The sequence below is a fragment of the Leptonychotes weddellii genome, chromosome 7 (genome assembly GCF_054177405.1).
Source record: "Leptonychotes weddellii isolate Sample4059 chromosome 7, ASM5417740v2, whole genome shotgun sequence".
Classification (NCBI taxonomy): Eukaryota; Metazoa; Chordata; class Mammalia; order Carnivora; family Phocidae; genus Leptonychotes; species Leptonychotes weddellii.
Window position 1 is genome coordinate 73,078,298 of NC_138375.1, and position 19,440 is coordinate 73,097,737.

At 40.7% G+C, this 19,440-nt stretch overlaps 1 protein-coding gene across 3 annotated transcripts in view; it reads left to right on the plus strand.

The window, feature by feature from the left end:
* The window catches only part of ERAP1 (endoplasmic reticulum aminopeptidase 1), a 38,189-nt gene that overhangs the window by 16,893 nt on the left and 1,856 nt on the right, over window positions 1-19,440 (plus strand). For all 3 annotated transcript variants that reach the window (XM_031028087.2, XM_006733276.3, XM_031028086.2), the window contains exons 9-18: window positions 1,171-1,302; window positions 1,460-1,531; window positions 2,884-3,038; window positions 9,839-9,918; window positions 10,484-10,667; window positions 12,055-12,211; window positions 14,222-14,406; window positions 15,506-15,667; window positions 16,151-16,291; window positions 16,857-16,938. In XM_031028087.2, the coding sequence (XP_030883947.2) occupies window positions 1,171-1,302; window positions 1,460-1,531; window positions 2,884-3,038; window positions 9,839-9,918; window positions 10,484-10,667; window positions 12,055-12,211; window positions 14,222-14,406; window positions 15,506-15,667; window positions 16,151-16,291; window positions 16,857-16,938 (1,350 nt within the window). The remainder of the gene's footprint in view (window positions 1-1,170; window positions 1,303-1,459; window positions 1,532-2,883; window positions 3,039-9,838; window positions 9,919-10,483; window positions 10,668-12,054; window positions 12,212-14,221; window positions 14,407-15,505; window positions 15,668-16,150; window positions 16,292-16,856; window positions 16,939-19,440) is intronic.

The window sequence follows — 19,440 nt, forward strand, 5'->3', positions numbered from 1 at the left end:
GGATCATGACCTGAGCCGAAGGCAGTCACTTAACCTACTGAGCCATCCAGGCGCCCAACAAACGGGTCTTGATTGAGCCTCACCTTTGCACCAGGCAAACGTTCCTACCTCTCGTAGCTTCTAGCCTTTCGGCGCCTTCAGAAATGGTTGGTATTGTTGAACTGCCAAATACTGCCCTACACAATGTGTTTTATAACAGGATTGGAAATGGTTGCTAACATTTAATGGAAGATTTTATATAAAAATCTTTAGCTGGCTTCTCTGGACAAGGGACAGGAAAGCATTCCAGTCACACTGGTCACACTGTTCCCTCAGCAATACAAGGCAGAGCTAAAGTCCTAGTTCCTCCTTCGTGAGATCAAGCTTCTGCTTTCCCAATTGTCTTTCCATTCCCAACCATTCTACTGTCTTCAACAAGGCAGAGAATGTCATTTATCATTTTATTTGGCCGATTTATTTGTAGTAAACAGAAGAGTATTTCTCGATGTTTTCATCAGCAGTGCAGGGGAGGTAAAAACAGACCTACAGAGGCCTAGCTCAGTGGAACAGCTGAGCGAGCCCAGAAATAAACCCACACCTACATGGTCAATATTTTTGCATGTGAAAAGGGAGCTACAGTCGTGAGGGTGGAGGGGAAAAGACTCTTCACACAGGAATACAGGGTCTCGAGTCTTCCCTTGCTCCTTTTCCCTGTGTTCCTCTGGCCCTCTCTGCTCCGGGCTGCCTGCCCTCCCCCGTTCCTTAACCAGTACCTCCGCTTCCGTCTCTTGTTGGAGTTACTTTCCCCACTGCCGCTCCGGAGCGGCCCCAGGGAAGGCAGGACGTGGTACCAAGTGTTGGTTCAGCACCACTGTGCCCTGACCTGTGGATAATGGCCAGTGGTGGTCATTGGCCCTGTGGGGAGGCTTGGTTGCTGTTAGAAAATGATGGCCCTAAGGGACTAAGAAGAGAAACAGTCCCATTCAATCCCTTGCCTAGACAGGGCCAGGTTTACCCACTTCTTTGAAAAATTTTTTTTTTCTGTAAACCCACTTTCTTTAATTGTGTCACAAGTCACCAGACTTTGAAAATGTTACCGCAGTTGCATTTTGAAAGAATTCCTCCAAAATAAAAGTGTGGCGGCAGATTAGATGATGGTTAAACTAACAGTTACCTACGTTGTCTTTTCAGGGAGCTTGTATTCTGAATATGCTAAGGGATTATCTCGGTGCTGACGTATTTAAAAGCGGTATTGTACAGTATCTCCAGAAGTACAGCTACAAAAACACAAGGAATGAGGACCTGTGGAATAGTATGGCAAGTGTGAGTATGGTTTTGTTTATATCTGCGTTGGGGATCACCAGGCTTATTACCATATTGTGGGTGGTTGTTTTTTTTCTACACCTTATTAATCCCTCTGAGAAGAATCCTGAGTGTTCTCTAGAGAACCAAGAATAACACGTTTGGTTTTGGTTTTTAGATTTGCCCTACAGATGGCGCAGAAAGGACGGATGGCTTTTGCTCCAGGGGTCCACATTCATCTTCAGCCTCAGTAAGTTTTTACAGCTGTACGTCGTACCCCAAAGCTCATATGTTTATGCCGTATTCTTTGAAGGAAACCTCTGGGCCAACCTCTCTGAAGTCCTTCATTATATCACTCCAACTCCACATAAGACTGTGCTTAAACTGTAGCTGACTGACAGTCTTTTTACAGTTTCTCTTAAAAGCTGTCTACGCAAGGGAGTTGCATAACCTTTGTGGGTAACACATATCACTGGTACTAATTTGTTCAGCTTCGTTCTCTGGAAAGCAGTGAATTTATGACCTGTTTCTGTGGTAGACTGGGGCTTTATCCGTCAGGCCACGTGGGTCCTTTCCATAGCTCTTGATCTGTGGAAAAAACAAATAGGGGCAGCAGGCATCCTTGAGCACTTACTACGTGTCAGGCACGTGCTAAGCACTTGACTCCTTTACGTCTCAGGGTAAACCTGTGAGCGGGGTACTTCTTAGCTTAACAGATGGGAATGTGAAATCCAAAAGCATATGTTGAGTAAACTGCAGCGTGGGGATTGAATTTAGATCTAACTCATGTTTTTAACTGCTAAGCTATAAAGAATTCATAATATTTGAGTCCCAAAACAACGTGAGTCTGTTTATCTGGACTTGTGGAGTATTTTCATAGGCAGTGGAGGTTGAGTCTAGAGATTCAGCTAAATTTTATTCACCATATTTTCATTTTTGGGAGCTTTTTGGTTTTTAGAGATCGCTTTACTCCGTGATTTCTAGGGGTTTTTTTTGTTTGTTTTGCCTTTTGTGAACATTTTTTTTTTCCAGTGTGAATTTTATTTTTATTTTTATTCATTTTTATTTTTATTTATTCATATTCATTTTTATAAAACAAATGCATTATTTGTTTCAGGGGTACAGTGGATTTGTTATGTAGTGTATTTTATCCTTTGGCTCTTAAATATCCTTAGAAGCTTTTTTAGTATCAAAGAATGTATCGGCTTTTGAGTTTACAACTGCTGAGTGTGGACCGTCTTGATGTTAGCACCTGGGAAGCACAGGCTAGTGGCTGAACATTTTTTCCCACCTTGCTTGTCTGAGCCAGCATTGCTGGGTGCAGCGAGCCAAGCCCAAGGGATGCCCAGTAGAACTGGACACAGTACCTGCTCGTAAGCCGTGACCTGTACCTGTGGGTAGAGGAAGAGAACGGAAAAGCAAGCAGTCCGCGCTTGGACAGGAAGGCCACGGCAGCGCGCGGTGTGGGGAAGGGAGGTGGGCAGGGGCTGGCGAGCAGAGCAAGGGGTCAGGGGTTGTCAACAGGTAGCTGCCCCGTGAGCGCAAGCCTGGGCTCTCCAGCGTTGGGCGAGTGCTCACGGATCTGTTTTCTGTCTGGATCAGCACTGGCGACGGGAGGGCCTTGATGTGAAAACCATGATGAACACGTGGACGCTGCAGAAGGGCTTTCCCCTGATAACGGTCACGGTGAGGGGGAGGAACGTGCACATGAGGCAGGAGCACTACAGGAAAGCACCCGAGGACGCCTCAGAAACCGGGTAACGTTCAGGGTGGAACACTTGGGGCTGTTGCCTCGGTAACACCTGCCTTGTGCAGGGAAACTGTATTTTTCAGACTGCTCTTGTCTTGACCGCTAAAATATTTCAGTTAAATCTCTGTATCCTGTGAAGTCGAGTTACACACCACCATCTTCCCAAGAGGATAAATGTGGCTTTCAACCTTGGTTCATCTCAGTAAAGTTGATAATGTATCAGTATTTTAACAGTCCCGTGTTCTGTAGTTTGATGGGATGGTAATTCCGGTTACGGACTGGAAACAGCTCTAAACTAAGCAACTGCCACTAAATGCCGATAGTGCCTGGCATTTGGGTTGGAGCTGAGGACATAAACGTTCAGGTGGTTTCTGGGGATTAGGAGAGCCTGTGTTTTGGAAGTCTACATTAGATCCTGGAGCCTGTTTGTTGGTTTTAACACTCCAGAAGGACATCACTGGAAAGGAGATAGTACACCTTGACTGACCCTAGATGGACAGTACTTAAAAAAAAAAAAATTTGTTTTTGAAATACTTTCAGACTTACAGAGAAGCTGCAAGAAGAGCACAAAGAATGCTCGTGTATTCTTTACCCAGATACACATATGTTAACTTTTTTTTTTTTTAAGATTTTATTTATTTATTTGACAGAGCACAAGCAGGGGGAGCAGCAGGGCCTGAGGGAGAAGCAGCTCCCCACTGAGCAGGGAGCCCGATGTGGGGCTCGATCCCAGGACTCTGGGATCATGATCTGAGCCAAGGCAGATGCTTAACGACTGAGCCACTCAGGCACCCCACATGTTAACTCTTTACCACATTTGCTTTATCATTCTCTCTTCCCCCTCCCTCCCCTTCTCTCTTTACATCTAACCTGAAATATGTATATAAAACCTAAAATAGAACCTTTCCATGTAAAATCCAAAATATCAGTTAAAAATATGCTCTTTATCTTTTTGTATCCTCTCTATATAACATGTATATTATTATAATTGACAGTGTCCTATTTCAGATATACATCATACTGATTCAGTATATTTATACATTGCAAAATACCAATGATAAATCTTACTACCATCTGTCACTAAAGTTATTACAATACTATTGACTGTATTCCTTACACTGTACATTACATCTCATGACTTATTTATTTTAAAACTAGTTTGTATTTTTTAATCTCCTTTACCTATTTCACTCCCCCCCCCTCACTGCCCTGCATCACCCCCCATAACCAACCATCTGTTTTCTTTATTTGAGTCTTTGTTTTGTTTTGTTTTTCAGATTACATGTATAGGTGAAATCATACGGTATTTGTCTTTATCTGTAGGACTTCTTTCATTTAGCATAATATCCTTGAGGTCCATCTCTGTTGCAAATGGGAAGATTTCATTCTTTTTTATGGTTAATACTCCATTGTGTGTGTATGTACGTATGTGTATATATACAACTTTTTATCCATTTATTAGTGGACACTTAGGTTGCTTCCGTATCTTGCTATAGTTAATGCTGCAGTGAACATACAGGTGCATGTATCTCTTCAGTTGAGTGTTTTCACTTTCTTTGAATAAATACCCAGAAGTAGGATTCCTGGATCATAGTTTAGTTCTATTTTTAATTTTTTGAGCAACCTACATACTATTTATGATAGTGACTGCACCAATTTACACTCTCACCATCAGGAAAATGGAGCCTCCCATTTCCTCAGCATTCTTACCTATACTTGTTATTTTTATTACTTTATTTTCTTTTCATCATGATAACTGTACTCTTGAATCCCCATCACCTATTTCACCCATCCCCTCCCACCCACCTCCCCTCTGGTAACCATCAGTTTGTTCTCTATAGTTAAGAGTCTGTTTCTGTTTCCTGGTTTCTCTCTTTGTCCTTGTTTGTTTTATTTCTTAAATTCCACATATGCATGAGATCATACGATATTTTCGTCTTTCTCTGACTTACTTCGCTTAGCATTATACTCTCTAGTTCTATCCATGTCGTTGCAAATGGCAAGACTTCATTTTTTATGGCTGAGTAATATTCATTATATATACCATATCGTTATCCATTCATCTATTGATGGCTACTTGGGCTGTTTCCATAATTTGACTATTATAAATAATGCTGCTATAAACATTGCGGTGCATGTATCCCTTTGAATTAGTGTCTTCATATTCCTTGGGTAGGTACCCAGTAGTGCGGTTGCTGCATCATAGGGGTAGTTCTATTTTTAATGTTTTGAGGAACCTCCACACTGTTTTCCAGAGTTGCTGCCCCAGCTTGCATTCCCACCAACAGTGCGCGAGGGTTCCCCTTTCTCCACATCCTCACCAACACTTGTTTCTTGTGTTTTTGACGTTAGCCATTCTGACAGGTGTGAGGTGATATCTCATTGTAGTTTTGATTTGCATTTCCCTGGTAAGTGATGTCAAGCATTTTTTCATGTGTTGGCCATATGGATGTCTTCTTTGGAGAAATGTCTGTTCATGGCTTCTGTCCATTTTTTAATTGGATTATTTGTTTTTTGGCTGTTGAGTTTGATAAGTTCTATATATTTTGGATACCCTTTATTGGATACATCATTTGCAAATATCTTCTACCATTCCACAGGTTGCATTTTAGCTTTGTTGGTTGTTTCCTTTCCTGTGCAGAAGCTTTTTGTTTTGACGTAGTCTCAATAGTTTATTTTTGCTTTTATTTTCCTTACCTTAAGAGACCTATCTAGAAAGAAGTTGCTACAGCCGATATTAGAGACCTTACTGCCTGTGCTCTCTTCAAGGACTTTTATGGTTTCAGGACTCGCATTTAGGTCTTTAATCCATTTTGAGTTTATTTTAGTGTATGGTGAAAGAAAGTGGTCCAGTTTCATTCTTTCGCATGTAGCTGTCCAGTTTGCCAACACCATTTGTTGAAGAGCCCTTTTCCCATTGTTTACTCATTCCTCTTGTCGAAGATTAATTAAGCATATGATCATGGGTTTATTTCTGGGTTTTCTATTCTGTTCTATTGATCTGTGTGTCTGTTCTTACGCCAGTACCATATGGTTTTAATTCCTACCATTTTGTAATATAACTTAAAATCTGGCATTGTGATACCTCCAGTTTTGTTTTTCTTTTTCAAGATTGCTTTGGCTATTTGAGGTCTTTTGTGGCTCCATACACATTTTAGGACTGTTTGTTCAAGTTCTGTGAAAAATGCTGTTGGTGTTTTGATAGGAATTGTGTTAAATCTGTAGATTGCTTTGTGTGCCATAGACATTTTAACAGTATTTGTTCTTCCATTCCATGAGCATGGAATGTCCTTCCATTTCTTTGTGTCGTCTTGAATTTCTTTCATCAGTGTTTTATAGTTTTCAGAATATAGGTCTTTCACCTGTTAGATTAAGTTTATTCCTAGATACTTTATTGTGTCTGGTACAATTGCAAGTGGGATTGTTAATTTCATGTTCGGCTGTTTCATTATTAGTGTATAGGAATGCAACAGATTTCTGTACATTGATTTTTGTGTCCCATGACCTCACTAGACTCAGATATCAGTTCTAGTAGTTTTTTAATGGACCCTTGAGAATTATCTATGTATGGTATCGTGTCATCTGCAAATAATGAGAATTTTATTTCTTCCTTGCCAATTTGGATGCCTTTATTATTTTTTTTTTTATGTTGTCTGATTGCTATGGCTAGGACTTCCAGTACTATGTTGATTAAAAGTGGTGAGAGTGACCTCCTTCTCTTGTTCCTGACCTTAGGGGACAAGCACTCCGTTTTTCACCATTGAGTACAATGTTGGTTGTGGGTTTGCATATAAGGCCTTTATTATGTTGAGGTCTGTTTCCCCTAGACCTACTTTGCAGAGGGTTTTTATCATGAATGGATGTTGTACTTTGTCCAATGCTTTTTCTGCATCTTTGAAATGATCCTATAGTTTATCCTTTTTCTTATTGATGTGATGTATCATGTTGATTCTGTGTGTGTGTGTGTGTGTATGTGAGAGAGAGAGAGAGAGAGAGAGAGAGAGAGAGACTGAGCCACCTTTGCGTCCTGGGAATAAATCTGGCTTGATTGTGGCGTATGATTTTTTTTTTTTTAATGTATTGTTGGATTCAGTTTGCTAATACCTTGTTAAGGATTTTTGCATCTATATTCATGAGAGATACTGGTCTGTAGTTCTCTTTTTCTTATTTCTATTGTGGCCTTTTCTTTTCCTCTTAAGATTCCTTAACATTTCTTGTAAGGCTGGTTTGTGGTCACGAACTCCTTTATCTTTTGCTTATACTGGAAACTCTCTCTCTCCTTCTCTTCCGAATAATAACCTTGCCGGGTAGATTATTCTTGGTATTAAGTTTGTCCCTTTCAGCACTTTAAATATATTCTGCTACTCCTTTTTGTCTGCAGAGTTTTTACTGAAGACTAAGCTGATAGTCTTAGGGTTTCTCTTGTATGTGAGTTTGTATTTCTTTTGCTGCCTTTAAGATTTTCTCTTCAATTGTTGACAAGGTAACTGAAATATGTCTTGGTGTGAATCTCTTTGGATTTCTCTTGTTTGGGAGTTTCTGTGCTTTGGGGGCCTGTATGTTTATTTCCTTCCCCAGGTTAGTGAAGTTTTCAACCATTATTTCTTTAAGTTTTCTGCCCCTTTCTTCCCTCTTCTTCTGGGACCATTATAATGTGAATGTGAATGTCACTTGCTGTTTGATCAGAGGTCCCTTATATACTGTTCTCATTTTTGTTTTCTTTTTGCTATTCTGATTGGGTGATTTCCACTGTTCAGTCTTCTAGATTATTGATCTGTTCTGTATCATCCAATCTGCTGATGGCTTGTATTGTATTTTTCTTAAGTTATTATTCAGCTCTGTGACGTCTATTTGGTACTTAAATTTTCTAACTCTTTATTGAAGTTCTCACTGTATTCTTCCATTATTTTGAACTCTTTATCAGGTAAATTACTTACCTGTTTCATTAGGTGTTTTTTTTTTCCCCCCTGGGATTTTTTCATTTTCTTTTGTTGGGAATATAATCCTTGGTGTCCCTAGTTTGTTTGACTTCATAGGTCTATTTCTGTGTAACCTGCATAGGTTGTGTGTGCCTTGTGGCTTTGGCTGTCCAGCTGAAGCTGGAGTGGATGGGGGGAAATGCCCCGGGGCAAAATGCACCAAGGCTGTCCTGGTGAGATGGCTGGAGCCGGAGAGGACATGGGCCCAGGATTCCCAAACACTGTGCTGGAGCTGCCCTGGTGAGACAGCTAGAACTGGAGTGCGCATGGACTGGGGAGCTCTGAGGCACTCCTTCCCTGGGCCACTCTGGAGAAACAGCGGGAGTTGGAGGAGATGCTGCCCTGGTAGGATGTCTAGAGCTGGAGTGGGAACAGGTGCAGCCCACAGGGTCCTGGGTTGTCCCGGAACAAGGCTGCCGTGGTAGGATGGCTGGGGCTTGACTGGGTATAAGCCAGGAGGGTCCCAGAGTACTCTGCTGGGGCCATCGTGGCAGGACGACTGGAGCTGGTGTGGGCTAGGGGCCTTGGATGGGCTGGGGTGGCCCTACACAGCTGGCTAGAGTGACTGAACCCTGCTCCCGTCCACAATATCCTGGTGGGGGGAGAACGTACACAATGGTGCTCACCAGTGCCTACGACTGCAGAGAGAGTTCTAGTGGTTTACCCACTGTTTGGTGGATGATCTAGAGTTAGTGGATTTCCTTCACTTATAATTTAGTTATCCTTTACATTGCTATTTATTCATCACATCCCAGGGTGGGCAAGTCTGCATGCGGGGCCTTCGGTAATAGCCCTCCCTCACTGCGTTGGGATGGGATTCCTGTTGTTATCCTGTCTCTGTCTTTGCCTTCTCTGTGTGGTCCCTCTATCATTTGTTGTGCAGAAGCTATTCAGTCAGCCCTCAGTTCTTCCTCAGGATGAATTGCTCTATATGTAGGTATAGATTTGGTGTATCCACAGGAGGAGAGGAGTTCGATGTCCTCCTATGCTGCCCTCCTGGATCCACAGTAGCATAGTTTTTTTTAACTGCAAGTAAGTTGGAAACCTGATGTCCTGTACCCTGAAATAGTTCAGTGTGATATTTCCATAAAAAACAAGAACATTCACTTATGTAAGCATAGTATAATTATCAAAATTATGAAATGAAATTGATATAATAACTTTGATCTATAAACCTGATTTAACTTTTCCAGTTTTCCTAATAACCTCTTTATAGCAAAAGAAAAAAAAACCATTCTGATTCAGGATTAAGTATAGGCTCACATTGTATTGTCACATACGTTCAGTTGTATTTTTTTCTTTTTTTCTTGAAACAGTTCCTCAATATTTTTCTTCCTTGTCCTTGACATTTTTGAAGAGCACAGGCCAGTTTGTTTTTTATTGATAGGATGTCCTCCAGTTTTTGTTTTCTGCTGTTTCTTCATGATGAAATTCAGTTTCTTCATGATGAGATTGACAGGAATTCCACTGAAGTGTTACTCTATTCTTAACAAATGATGTAGAAGTCACATGATGTCAATTTGTACCATTTATAGTGGCCAAGGTCTTTAAGGTAGGACCTCTGAGTTCCAATCAGCCAACCTCTGCAGAGGATGCCAGGGTTCACTGGAACCCAAATTCCCAGCTCTACTGAAGAAGTCTGAGAAAAATGAATAGTGCTTGAGCTGACGCCCCTTGCAAAGCTGGAAAATAGGCTGGTGACATCTTGACCTCTTGGCTATAGTAGTTTTGGTACCATCATTTAAACTAGCCTGGGTCTGGTATACGATGGATGATTTAATAACTGTTTGTTGGAGTGACTCAACAAATAATCTGTCCTTTCTTTAAGGTACGTGTGGCATGTTCCATTGACCTTCATTACCAGCAAATCAGACTCAGTTCAAAGATTTTTGCTGAAGACAAAAACAGGTAACTTACCATAGAAATAACTAGGTTAAGTCCAGAAGAAACTGCAAATATGTAAGACTTAGTTACTAAGGTTGTTTTACTATTTATCATGGTTAAAACAGAAGGATCAGGTCAACCTTTATATTCAGCGAATTGTTGGCTTTCAATTTCTAGTGAAGATAGAAGTTGTCTCTGGTGGCAAAAAAAGAAAGCCAGTGTCTTGCCAGATAGAGATTAAAGCAGCTGAGTTCTATAATACTAAGAAGGAGGGATTACTAATGAAAATTCCCCCTTCTTTTGCTAACCCTGCTGGATCATGTCATATGAATGGCCTGAAATGTGGCTGTATTCTTCTCCTCGATCTATAAATCTCAAAAAATTAGCGTCTAAAGCTGGTGCTGGCTTTTGCCTATTGGAATGGACTTTTCTGGTTTCTAAAAGAAATGTGTTCAATATGAAACTCATTTCAGTATTAGAATTGTTCAATATTAAACTTGCCTTTAGTTTCTTTGTCCAGTCTCTGATCAGAAAAGCTTTCATCAGTCAAGAGAGAAAATGGAGCTATGATTTATTGTATTTGCTCTAGATGAGCTCATCCTTCCAGAAGAGGTAGAATGGATCAAATTTAATGTTGGAATGAATGGTTATTACATTGTGCATTATGAGGATGATGGATGGGATTCTCTGACTGGCCTTTTAAAAGGCGCACACACAACAATCAGCAGCAGTGACCGGGCCAGTCTCATCAACAATGCATTTCAGCTCGTCAGGTAATACTCCTCAAGGTCTTGGTTTATTTCTGAAAGCAGCTGTTAACATTCAAACGCTTAATTTCTAAAGATGAAAATGATTACTTGCTAGTAAGAAGCTGAAGGGTGTTTTCCCCTAAGTTCTTCATAAATTCCAAGGTTGCTTTCAGTCTTAGAATTAACCACGTGTCTGTGTCTGCACACTAAACTAAAGCAGGTAATCTGTATTTTAATCTTACTAACAACTTAGGTCAGACCGATGCAGAAGTACAGAAAACCAGGAGACCAACCTTGTGGAGAAGCCCCTCATCCCTAAAGCTTGTCCTGTAGCTTTTCTGGCCATCCTAAAGCTCAGGAGGTTTCTGCCCTGCTGGGTCTTTCACATTTTTGAAGCCTTCTTAGAAGACCACGTGGCTCAGTACCCAGTTGTTTGCATTTTGTCTCTTGGGTTAAAGGATTTCTCCCCCCATACTTCCATACTGAATTTAATGGAAGCTTTATGGAATAGAGCTTAGAAAATGTGGCCCAACCACATGATGTTTGAGTTGTTGAGGACAGTGTTCACTCTAATTTTTTTGCCTTATGCCAGTGGTTTTTAAGGAAATTGTTCCTAAGCCTGGAACTCAAAATTCTTCAGTATTTAGGCAGAGCTGCAGTCCCCAGGGGAGTGACCCAGGTGGGAAGAAATGATTCTATAATTCTCCTCATTTCCCATGTCCCTTTGTTCTAAATGTTGGGTTCTTCATTTGCTGGACCTCTCAGGGTGGCAAAAGGCAATGGGGGATAAGGATAGAAGTGGTTTATCCAGTTGTTTCTGCCTACTTGAGACTATTTCCCTTTGTAATAGTATTGCTTATTTCTTGTAGGGTTTTGTACTTAACTCAGCATATACCCTGCCACTGAGACTTTGAACACCTGCCCTCCATAATGAAGGGTTTTTTTTGTTTTTGTTTTAAGATTTTTTATTTCATAATGAAAGATTTTTTAATCTATATTCACTTTCTTTCTGAAATGGAGACATAATGTGTTTAATCCAGACACTCAGACTTTTGATTGGGTGGCAGTCTCTCTGACCAACATTATTGATTTTGATAAAAATCACCATCTTACTCTGGACGTTGAGTACCCAGTCTGTTGTTTCTTAGAGGGACGGATGCTGACCTGTCTCCGTTTTGTCTTCACCACAACTTAGCATTGACTCTATTATTATTCAAGAAAATTCCCTCACAGTGGTAAATAAGCCGGTGTTATATGTGAAAGAAAAGATACTTATATAAAGGTCACTGTTGATAAGGAGGGCATTTATATCTGATTGAATGTTTTGCTGGGAGATTAAAATATCTTTTGAAACAAAAAGTTGATTTCCTGGTTTTTGTTTAAACTGCTAACCATGGTATCTCTTGACCAGCAATGGAAAGCTATCAATTGAAAAAGCCTTGGATTTAACCCTGTACTTGAAACGTGAAACTGAAATTATGCCAGTGTTCCAAGGTTTGAATGAGCTGATACCTATGTATAAACTGATGGAGAAAAGAGATATGAATGAAGTGGAAAATCAATTCAAGGTAGAAGCCTTCATAAACTGAATAGTTACATACTGGTTTGCTTTTGTGTGGGTGTGGGAAAGCATCCTTACCATTATGTATATATGTATGTCCTCATATATATTAAAGAAAAGTACATCAGAATTAGTATTTGGATTAAATAGCAAAGATTTGGGTTTCATTCCAACACTAAAGACAGCACTCTAAGAATCTGTACTGCAAATCCTTTATTTCATTTTGTCTTTGGATGGTTACTATTTAATTTTTATTATATTTTATTCAAGTTAACATATAATGGATTATTAGTTTCAGGGGTAGAATTTAGTGCCATTTAACACCCACTGCTCATTATATCATGTGCCCTCCTTAATATCCATCACCCAGTAACCCCATCCCTGACCCCCCTCTCCTCTAGCAACCCTCAGTTTGTTCCCTGTAGTTAAGTCTTTTATGGTTTGCCTCCCTGTTTTTCTTATTTTTCCTTCCCTTCTCATATGCTCATCTGTTTTGTTTCTTAAATTCCACATATGAGTGAAATCATATAGTATTTGTCTTTCTTTGACTTATTTCGCTTACCATAATACCCTCTAGTTGGATCCATATCATTGCAAATGCAAGATTTCATTCTTTCTGATGGCTGAGTAATCCATTGTGTGTATATATATATATATATATATACACACACACACACACACCATACCTTCTTTATCCATTCATCTGTCAATGGACATTTGGGCTCTTTCCCATATTTTTGCTATTGTGGACATTGCTGCTATAAATACTGGGGTGCAGATGCCCCTTAGAATCACTCTTTCTGCATCCTTTGGATAAATACCCAGTAGTGCAATTGCTGGGTCATAGGGTAGCTCTATTTTTAACTTTTTGAGGAATCTCCATACTGTTTTCCAGAGTGGCGGCACCAGCTTGCATTCCCAGCAATGGTGTAAGAGGGTTCACCTTTTTCTGCATCCTCGACAACATCTGTTGTTTCCTGACTTGTTTAATTTTAGCCATTCTGACTGGTGTGAGGTGGTATCTTGTTTTGATGGTTACTCTTAAGATACTCCATGACTCAGGTACTTGAGGAAGAGGCACAAAAATCGTTATTTTTGGCAAAATGTTATGAAGTCCTGTTGTATAATTTGCTCTCAAAATTTAGTTCTATAAACTTAGTTTGTTTCAAAAGTGGCAGTTCATCGTGGTTTTTAAATATAGAAAGGTGTATTTATAAAAGATTGTTAGGCATTTCTTTGAAAAAAGTTGATGGTATTTTGATGGGGATTGCATTAAATGTGTAACTTGCTCTAGGTAGCATAGACATTTTAACAATATTTGTTCTTCCAATCCATGAGCATGGAACGTTTTTCCATTTCTTTGTGTCTTCCTCAATTTCTTTCATGAGTATTTTATAGTTTTCTGAGTACAGATTCTTTGCCTCTTTGGTTAGACTTATTCCTAGGTATCTTATGGTTTTGGGTGCAATTGTAAATGGGATCGACTGCTTAATTTCTCTTTCTTCTGTCTTGGTGGTGGTGTATAGGAATGCCACTGACTTCTGTGGATTGATTTTATATCCTGCCACTTTACTGAAGGGGGGGGAATTTGGAGGGGGAGACGAACCATGAGAGACTGTGGATTCTGAGAAACAAACAGGGTTCTAGAGGGGAGGGGGGTGGGGGATTGGTTAGCCTGGTGATGGGTATTAAAGAGGGCACGTACTGAATGGAGCACTGGGTGTTATACGCAAACAATGAATCATGGAACACTACATCAAAAACGAATGATGTCATGTATGGTGATTCACATAACATAAATAAAAAGTAAAAAGAGATTTTTATGCAAATAGTAAAAATCATTATTTTCTTGTTTTTGACCCCTTTTATAATTAAATGTAAACAGAATCGCGTGGCTTTAAAAAAAAGTTGGATCAAACTTTAAAAATTAATCCCCACCACCTGAGGATATATCGGCTCCTCTAAAAGCCGAGATGGCTGGGGACGGTACTGGTGACGCGTGTGGCTTTCCCCGCAGGCCTTTCTCCTGCGGCTGCTGAGAGACCTCATTGATAGTCAGACGTGGACAGATGAGGGCTCAGTCTCCCAGCGCATGCTGCGGAGTCAGCTGCTGCTCTTTGCATGTGTGCGCAAGTATCAGCCCTGCGTGCAGAGGGCAGAAGCCTACTTCAGAGAGTGGAAGGAAGCCGATGGAAATATGAGGTGTGTGCTTACTGAACAACCGGTTAGTTCTATAAAGGCTCTCTGTTCTGTTTTTCCTCATCAGTGCTAAATGTTGGGAGAAAAAAACAAGTAGAAGCAAACCTCCCCTGCTGTACTTTTTGGGAAAATAAATTGCTTTTTAAGATTTTTCTATGTATCTCTCAACTTTCTGTTTTAAGAACTGCTAGGAGGGAACGTCTCTATATAAAAGTCAATTATCTGGAGAGTTAAAATAGAATTAGAATAATTTCCATCTGATAGAGGTAAGGCTCAGAACTGAAACCGCTGTCCTGGATAGGAACAGACGCAGTACATGCCATAGTAGTAGTTTCTTTGGGCCTCCAAAGTCCCTGATGAGGTGTGTACAGTAGTTGCTGATACTGTCAAAGCTAGGTAGGCTCTTCCTGTATTTGGAATTTATTCTTGGACTTTAATATCTGGGGCTTAAATCTCTCTAGGAAATAGTAAGCCAACAATCTATATGGTTCCATTTAAAGAAATGCCTCCAAACAGTGGTCCTATTGGATTCCTGACTTTTGTTCATGGACTACATATTGAGTCTAGTTTGAATTTCTTTCTTTTGGCTTAAGAAGTGATCATCTGTCCAGTTACCCAGCATCATTACGTTAGATACATAGGTATTTATCCAAGTGGCTTTTCACATTGTTTTTGAGAAGGGTACTTAAAACCTAATTGTAGGGGCGCCTGGGTGGCTCAGTCGTTAGGCGTCTGCCTTCGGCTCAGGTCATGATCCTGGGGTCCCGGGATCGAGTCCCGCATCGGGCTCCCTGCTTGGCGGGAGGCCTGCTTCTCCCTCTCCCACTCCCCCTGCTTGTGTTCCTGCTCTCGCTGTCTCTCTCTGTCAGGTAAATAAAATCTTTAAAAAAAAAAAAAAAAAAAAAAAAAAACCTAATTGTAGATACTTCCTTCTGTCTCTCTCATAAAATCTAACTGAAGGAAAGAGCGGATTTTTGTTTATATTTCCGGGCATGTTGCTCTGATCAGTGGGCCAGTTTATCAGTTTGTCATTGGTCACCACTCTACATCCAAACACACTTCCTGCATCTCAGACTCTCACCAGCGATGTTCTTTTCCACAGCCTGCCCAACGACGTGACCTTGGCAGTGTTTGCTGTGGGGGTCCAAAACCCTGAAGGATGGGATTTTCTTTATAGAAAGTATCAGTCATCTTTGTCTACTTCCGAGAAAAATAAAATTGAATTTGCCCTCAGTATTAGTCAAGATGAGGACAAGCTTCAGTGGTGAGTAATTTGTTCATGTTCATGTGGCCAAGAGGAATTAGATGAACTCAGATCCTTCCGACATCTCTTTTTGTTCTCTTGGCTGGGAATTGCCTTTACTGCTGGGAATATTTATTCAAGTGGGCATACATCTAATCAGTACAGTAATTAATTAGGGGAGAAGCAGGTGTTAGGAAAAATATTTAAAGGAATATATGTTTGTGTCTCTTTAAAATAACACGTTTAGAAATACATACGACATAGGCCTTTCTTACCTATTTTCTCTTATGAACAAACAAGAGACTATATGAGAATGGGTGTTGTAAACACTAAATGTTTTTATTATGTAGCTATACCAACTTTATTAGTGCTCTGGTCACCTATTTATCTTGTGTTTATTATTGACAGATGGGCTTTTTTCTTTCACACATTATTTTATTGAAGTAATTCATAACTTTTCCAGGGACTCTCTATTGTTAACATTTCTTCTCTTAATCATTCTAGGCTACTAGATGAAGGTTTTAAGGGAGATGTAATAAAAATTCAAGAGTTTCCACATATTCTTGGAGCTGTTGGTAGGAACCCAGTGGGATATCGATTGGCCTGGCAGTTTCTGAGGGAAAATTGGGATAAACTGATAGAAAAGTAAGTAGTGCCAAAAATTGTGCTGTGATTAGAAAGGTCCATGAACCTGCCTATGTTTTAGCTTTGTTTGTAAAACAACAGTGATCGTCTAGAGGGGGTTTTTTGATTGAAGATAGCAAGTAGAGGTCCTTAAACTGTTCTGAAAATAGAGAACTTAAATTTAGTGCTAACTCATGAATCTGGGTGGTCAGCTGTTCCAGTCTATCTGGAAGAATCCTTTTCTGCACCCGCAGACCGATTTGAAGCCCTCCTGTGCATAGTTCACCCCACATTGTGGTTTACCACTTCTGCTTGCTTGCACCTGCCTTTGCCTTGCTCTTGTAGCACTTACTAAGCCTCTACCGCTTTCTTTTGGGTACTGAATCATTTATTCAGTGGTTGGTGTATTTTTTTTTTTTTTTTTTTTACAACTACATCTTAACGCATTGGAGGGTAGGGCTCATGTCATGGATTTTTCATGCCTGAGCAGTTTCTAGTTAAATGCTGTAACGTGCACAAGGCACATAAAAACACATATCGAATGAATAAATATTTTATGATACATCTTGACAATTTCCATTTCCAGGTTTGAACTTGGCTCATCTTCCCTAACCTATATGGTAATCAGAACAACAAGTCAGTTCTCCACAAGAGCACGGCTTGAAGAGGTAACCAAAAGTTAAATTTAAGTGACAATTAGCTAATAAATATGGGGTAGACAAAATAATGGTGTGATGAGTTAGGAATGGATTTTGTCACCTAGTAGGTGTTCTTTTTGGATGCAAACTATTGAAAACTATGCCTCTTCCTCAACACATCAAGAAGTCTTAGCTCTGTCATTACAAACGTTTGGACTTAAGAAATTACTGGAGACATTTAATCTCTATTTCTTAGGATGTTAAAAGTGATCATTAGAGGTATAAATGATCTACATGATCATCTAGTTGTTATGAAAGAGGCAGGTCTGGAATCTTGGTTCTCTGCTATCCAGGTTCAAGATTTCTCGTTACTTATTTATGACATTCACTTTGAGAAAGAATTTTAGGCAACTTACAAGGTCAATATGTAAAAGAAATGTTAAATAACAAAAAGCTGCATAATTTACAGAAAGAGGTAACTATATGAGGGATTTATGCTGAGGATAATTTATTGCAATTGTACCCTAAATGTACCACAGGTTCCTAGCAGTCAGGAAAAAATGAGAAAACAGTAGGAGTTATTCTCATTGTCTAGTAGGAGGGAACCATGGAACATACCAGTTTCCCAGAAAGGCAGACTTTTCTTTCAGCCTTAATCTTTGAGGAATTTGATGTCAAGGTCATTGTTGTGTGGTGTCCCTTCTATAATAATGTTTTCAAAGGCATAGAAAATTTTACAAGGCTTTAAAAATAGGTTGCCCATAGATAAAAGCTGAGAAGCTAATACTGATCTTTTTAGGAATAGTTCCATTGTACAGGCTGGTTATACCATGATAGAGCTTGATACAGGGAGAATGCTTTGAAAATGCAAAAGAAATGTCACATCCCTTTTCTCTAGTTTTCATGCAGGCTTGTAAAATTAACTGGCACCTAATAATTCAAGGTTGAACTCTAGTGAGGTCTACAGCAGAGCTATTCTGTGTGATGATGAGGACCAGCCATGAGCTAGGAGTAGCTAGACAGCTGTCCATAAACCAGATCTGTAGCAACAAAACATTTCTTTCAGTCACTTGCTCATCCCTTTGTTTTCTCAGTAATTCTTTAAAGATACGACATTTTTACTCTAAGATTGACATGGTAGACCAAGCCCTTGCCCTCATAGAGCTTAAATTCTACTGGGGGACTCAGAGACAAAGCGACCTAAGTCAGGCTATATGCTCTGAAGATGAATGAGGTGAGGTAAGGAGAGAGTGACGGGGTAAGGGAGCTTTGTTCTATGGGATGATGGGGAGACCTCTGAGCAGATACCGATGGAAATGCAGGTGTGTGTTGTGTGCAGAGGAAACATCAGGTGCAAAAGGCCTGAGGTAGGGCATGGAAGTGGAAAAGCCTGGATGTCATCAGAAGGGAGAACATCCTCCTGTGTAGGAGTCAGCCCGGAGCCCTATCTGGCCTTCACATCCAGTTCGTCCCGGAATCTCACTGGCTTTGCTACCAGCATCTGTACTGTATCTGTGCACTCATCTGCTCTTACGGCTCCCCAGGCTTTTCTGCGTTCTTGCCTGGCCTACGGCGAGAGCCTCCTGAATGGCTTCCCGCTTTGCCAACACCAGACCATTTTCCACATTTAAAACTGAAAATCAGCCCATGACTGACCCTTCCTTGAAACCTGACCTGTTGACCTTGGAATAAATTCCAAACCTTTCTTCCCCGCGTGCACACGACCATGATGACCGGGCTCCTGCTAGTGCGCGTGTGGCGCCGTGGATCACCCTCCTGTGACACTTGAGCCACTCAGCTGCTGCCTGCTTCTGGCCCAGAAGGGGCTGATGCTGTCTCAGCCTCTAAATTTCTCTGTGCCTGGCTTGCTCTTTGCCTAACTTGTCAGCCGAAAGGCTTGTTGAATCCTTTACAGGTCCCACATCACATGTCACCTTCCTGGGCTGCTCTGTGGAAAGCAGGCCAGCCCCGTCCCAGTCACTCCTAGCCTCAGTGTATTTCGTCCACGATAGATTAATAGTAACCGTGTTGACTGCTTGTCTTCCCAGGTAGAGTGTAAGCTCTAGGAGGACAAGGGTTCCTTGCCTGGTCCCTTGCCTCCTCCTCTGTGTATAGCAGTGTAATTAGGCTGGAGGGATGAGTAAGTGCCAGAGGACATGTTCATGAATAAACGGATGAGGCTGAATCCCTGATACATGCCTGGGTTTGCGTTCTGCACTTGACCCATATTATGTAACCACGTTCTCCCCAGTGCTCTGTGAGGGAGAGATCAGCCTTACTTTACAAAAGAGGAAACTGAGTCCCAGAGAAGTTAACTTGTTTACAAAGGGTCAAACTAGTAGGCTAAAACCGTTTCTTTTCTATCTCTATATCGCACTGCTTATTGCACAGAAAATACTCTCAAGGAGGCAGGTTTGAATCCAACACTCAGTTGGGATGCTGCATTTCCCAAGGTCGATGAGGATAGGAGAGAGAATTTGGGGTCAGGAAAAGCTTGAGGGCAAGGCTTATCAGCTGGCTTTGTTACAGCTC